Source organism: Monoraphidium neglectum (assembly GCF_000611645.1).
Source record: "Monoraphidium neglectum strain SAG 48.87 unplaced genomic scaffold scaffold02491, whole genome shotgun sequence".
Lineage (NCBI taxonomy): Eukaryota > Viridiplantae > Chlorophyta > Chlorophyceae > Sphaeropleales > Selenastraceae > Monoraphidium > Monoraphidium neglectum.
The window spans coordinates 4,645-8,851 of NW_014011137.1; the positions used below are offsets into that span (position 1 = coordinate 4,645).

General features: G+C 73.6%; 1 protein-coding gene across 1 annotated transcript in view; it reads left to right on the forward strand.

Annotated features, from left to right (window-relative positions):
* Nucleotides 1-117: 117 nt before the first annotated feature.
* Nucleotides 118-4,207, forward strand: part of MNEG_10865 (hypothetical protein) — a gene marked incomplete at both ends in the record, with an annotated part of 4,881 nt that continues 791 nt past the window's right edge. Inside the window, 4 exons of the mRNA XM_014040663.1 lie at nucleotides 118-2,322; nucleotides 2,725-2,895; nucleotides 3,171-3,266; nucleotides 3,737-4,186. Coding sequence (XP_013896117.1) covers nucleotides 118-2,322; nucleotides 2,725-2,895; nucleotides 3,171-3,266; nucleotides 3,737-4,186 — 2,922 coding nt within the window. The remainder of the gene's footprint in view (nucleotides 2,323-2,724; nucleotides 2,896-3,170; nucleotides 3,267-3,736; nucleotides 4,187-4,207) is intronic.

A 4,207-nucleotide genomic window follows, 5' to 3' on the forward strand; every position in this document is an offset into this window, starting at 1 on the left:
CCGCCACTTACGCAGCAGCCGCCGCCAGGCACGCCGATGTCCACTCAGAGCAGCGCCAGCGGCTGGGCTCCGCCCGAGCCAACAGGCCAGTCCCGCCCCCCCACCGGCTTTGGCGCCATGCCCGTCGACACCCCCTCGACCTTCATGTTCGCCGCCGCCCCCACCAGCAGCAGCGGCGGCACGGGCGGCGCGCGGCGGCGCACGTCCTCAGGGCCGCCCATGGGCAAGCGGCTGTTTCAGACGCCGTCCTCTGGAGGCTCCGCCCGCACGCCGCCTTCCCCTGGGCCAACGCCGCCCTCGCCGGCGCCGTTTGCGGGCTTTGGGGCCGCGGCAGAGGCTGCGACGCCGACGTTTGGGGCCCGCGGCGGGGGCGGCGACGAGCGCGCGGGGTCGGAGGCGTCGGACGTGTCTTCGACGTTTTTCGGGGTGCCCCCGGCCGCGCCGCCGCGGCAGCCCTTTGGGGCCGGCGCTCGCGGCTCGCCTCCGGCGCCGCCCGTGCCCATGGCACCGCCGGAACAGCCAGCAGCTGGGGCGGACGCGGAAGCAGCGTTTGCCGGCGGCTTCGGAGCAGGAGGCGGCGGCGGCGCCGGCGCCGCGGCGCCGCAGCGGGGGACGCCGTATTCCGCTTCGCGCCGCAGCCGCTTCCATGCCGCCCGCGGGCGCGCGGGCGGTGCGCCGCCGACGCCGCCGCGGTTCCCCGGCTTTGGTGCGGCGGCCGGCGGCGACGGCCCCGCGACGCCCTCATTCAGCGGCGGCGGCGGTGGTGTGGGTGCGCCGGCGGCGGCGGCCGCGGCGGGCACGCCTGGCAGCGGTGGCAGCACCCAGGCGGGGTACTCACCGATGGCCTGGAGCCCTGTCGGGGACGCGGCCAGCCCTGCTGGGGGTGAGCCTGGTCCGCCGCCCTTTGGGGCGCAGCAACAGCAGCAGCAGGCCCCCCTATTTGGCGGCTTAGGAAGAGGCGCCGCAGCGCCACCACCTCCGCCGGCGCCGATGCAGCAGCAGCAGGGGGAGCAGCAGGCGCCTTTATTCGGCTTCTTCGGCCGGCCCGCCGCGCCGGCGCCCCAGCAGCAGCAGGGGGCGCCTTCCTTTGGGTTCGCCGCGGAACCGCAGCTGCCACAATCGCAGCAGCAGCAGCAGCAGCAGCAGCAGCCCGCACCGGCGGACGTTCTGACTGCACTCCTTGGCGCCATGGGCCTCGCCGCGCCGCCGCCCGCGGGGCGCCCGCTCCCCTCGGACCCGATCGCCGCCGCAGCCGCGGCCGCGGCCGCCGCAGCAGCGGCGGCCAGGGCTGCGGCGGACGACGCGGCTCTTGCTGAGCTTCTGAACGGTGCGCTGCGCCTGCAGCCGGGCGCCAAGCCTGCTTCCGCGGCGGGCGCGGGCGCGGGCGCGGGCGCGTCGGCGTCTGTTGAGGCCGTCCGGTCGCAGGGCACATCGCGGCGCGATGAGTGGGAGCGGCTGCTGCAGGCGGCGCGGGAGCAGCTGCAGGGGCAGCTACGGGACGACGGCGGCGCGGAGGGCGCAGCAGCGGGGCCGCCGCCGCGGCGCGGGGGCGGGGCCGGCGGCGGCGGGGGCACGGGCGGCGGGGAGCCGCTGGCGGCTCTGCTGCGGGATGTGCTATGCCTGAAGCAGCAAGCGGCGTCGGCGGCCGGCGCAGCGGCGGCAGGCGGTTGCTCGATTGATGACCTGTCCGACCTCCTCAGCGCCGTGGGGCTGAGTCAGCAGGGCGAGGGGGCGGCTGCGGGGACTGCAGCGGCGGCAGCAGCGGCGGCGGAGGGCCCTGGGGTGGGCGGCGCTGCTGGTGGAAAGCAGGCCGCGGCGGCCGAGGCGGAGGGGGCCGCGGCTGCGCCGCCCCCAGTGTTCACGTTCTCGAGCCCAGGCGCAAAGACGAGCGGCGGCGCCGCGGCCGGCGCCGCCGCAGCGGCGCAGCAGGGCCAGCGGCCGCAGCCGCCGCCGTTTGGCGGCGCAGAGGGGGCGCCCTCGTTTTCGTTCTCGCTGGGGACGGCGCCGGGCAGGGCGGCCGCCGCGCCGGGCAGCGCCCGCAAGGCGCGGACGCTGCGCTCGGCCGCGAAGCAGCCGAGCCGCCTGGCGGCGGCGCCGGCAGCGCGCGCGACCCCGACGCGGCCCGCGTCCGGCGGGGCCGCCCCGCCGCCGCCGCCGGCGCAGCAGCAGCAGCATCAGCAGCAGCAGCAGGCGCCGCTGCCCGGCGGCGGCGCCGCGCACGTGTCGGCGCAGGCGCGCGCGCGCAGCTCGATGTGGAAGGAGCGCGCGCACCGCAGCTATGCGGCGGCTGACTATGCAAAGGCCGATGAGGAGTTCACGCAGGTGAGAGTTCACGCAGCTGCCCGTGCCCGCGCCCTGCGGGGCGCGGCGGAGGGGGGTGGTGCGGTGCGGGCCCGCCCGCCGCTCTGATCTCAAGCGCGGAAGCTGTCGCTCTGCGGAGCGTCAGCGCGGGGCCGGGCTATTCATTTTGAGCGTCGGCTTGGCTGCTGCTGCTGCCGTGGCTTGGGGTAGAGGGAAGAGCCTCGGGGGAACATGTCCAGGCTGTGCATACTCGTGTTTCGCTTTTTCACAATCATCCAGGCTGCCACGCCCAGAAGCCCTCCACCGCCATTGGCGTGAGTTTCATCATGACACACACAGCATATGTAGGTATATCAACGCGCAAACGGCCACACCTCACACCAACCGCCACCGCCGCCCCCGACCGACGCCGGACCCTCCCAGGCCATCGACGCGCTCACGCCGCTGGACCCTCAAGATGACGCGCTCCCGACGCTCTACAGCAACCGCTCCGGCGCGCGCCTGATGCTGCACCGCCCCCACGCCGCGCTCGCGGACGCGCGGCGCGGCGTCGCGGCGAGCAGGCGGAAGTTCGTGCGGGGGCACCTGCGGGAGGTGCGCGTCAGGGGTTAGGGTTCAAAGGTCGGGGCCGGGGACACCCGCGAACCCTAGACTCGCCAGTGAGGGCCGCTGGCACGCCGCGAGGGCGCTTCGGCCGTCTCTGGTATTGATTAATGGCATAACCCGGGGCCTGGTGCGCGGCTGTCCCAGCCCGCGCCTGGTGCGCGGCTGTCCCAGCCCGCGCCCCACGGAGCAACGCCGCCCCGCGCCCCTCCTGCCCCGCACACACCTGCCGCTGCCCACTCGCCTGCTGTGTACACGCAACACAGGCGACATGTCTTACGCGGCTGGGGCGCCTGCCCGAGGCCCAGGGGGTGCTGGACTGCCTGCTGGACTGCCTGGCGCCATCCAACTCGTCGTACCAGGTGTGTGCGTGCGCACATGTGTGTGTGTGTGTGAGAGAGAGAGAGAGAGAGAGAGAGAGAGAGAGAGAGAGAGAGAGGGTGTTTGTGTGTGTATGTGTGTAGAGAGAGGGGCAAAGAGACGGGAAGCGAGGCAGGAATAGGGAGGGGCCAGAATGAGAGAAAGAGAGAGAGAGAGTGTGTGTGTGTGTGAATTTGCATGCGCAGGTGTCGCATGGAGCCTTATACTGGCCTGGTTTGTGTTGAGGGACTATGTGCGGCCGGCTCCAGCAGTGGGACAGCCTTCTTGACGGGTTCGCATCAGCAGGGGCCTGGCACACACATGATAGCTCATCACACACCTACACACACACTCTCATTCATACATGCACACTGAAAACCATGTTCACACACCACACGCTGTTCTCTCTCCCACACGCACACATACCACACACACACGTACACACATACCACACGTACACACACACTTGCAGGAGGTCCTCAAGCGCCTTAACGAGGCCCAGCAGCTCTCCCGCCGCGTCACCCAATTCGAAAAAGACGTCCTCGGCGCCATCCCGCCACTGCCCCTCCCCTCGAACGGCGCGCTCACCTCCGCCGCCGCCACCCCTGCGGCGGCGGCCGACCCGGCGGTCGCACTGGCGCCGCTGCAGATGGGTGCGGAGGCGGCGCGTTTGCAGGCCGAGGCGGACGCGCTGACCAAGGAGGTCGCATTCTGCGGCCGCGTCCAGGCCGCGCGCGCGTGGCTGCTGCTGCGCGGCGGCGCGCTCGAGGCGCTCGCGGCGGGGCCGCTGACGCGCGCGCCGGACGGCGCGTCCGAAGCTGGAGAGGGCGGCGGCGGCGGCGGCGGCGGGGGGCAGGGGGCGTCGGACGCGGCGGCCGGCGGCAGCGACACGTTTGATTGGGAGTGGTGGGTCGCCGCGCAGGTGCAGTACCACCGCGGCGAC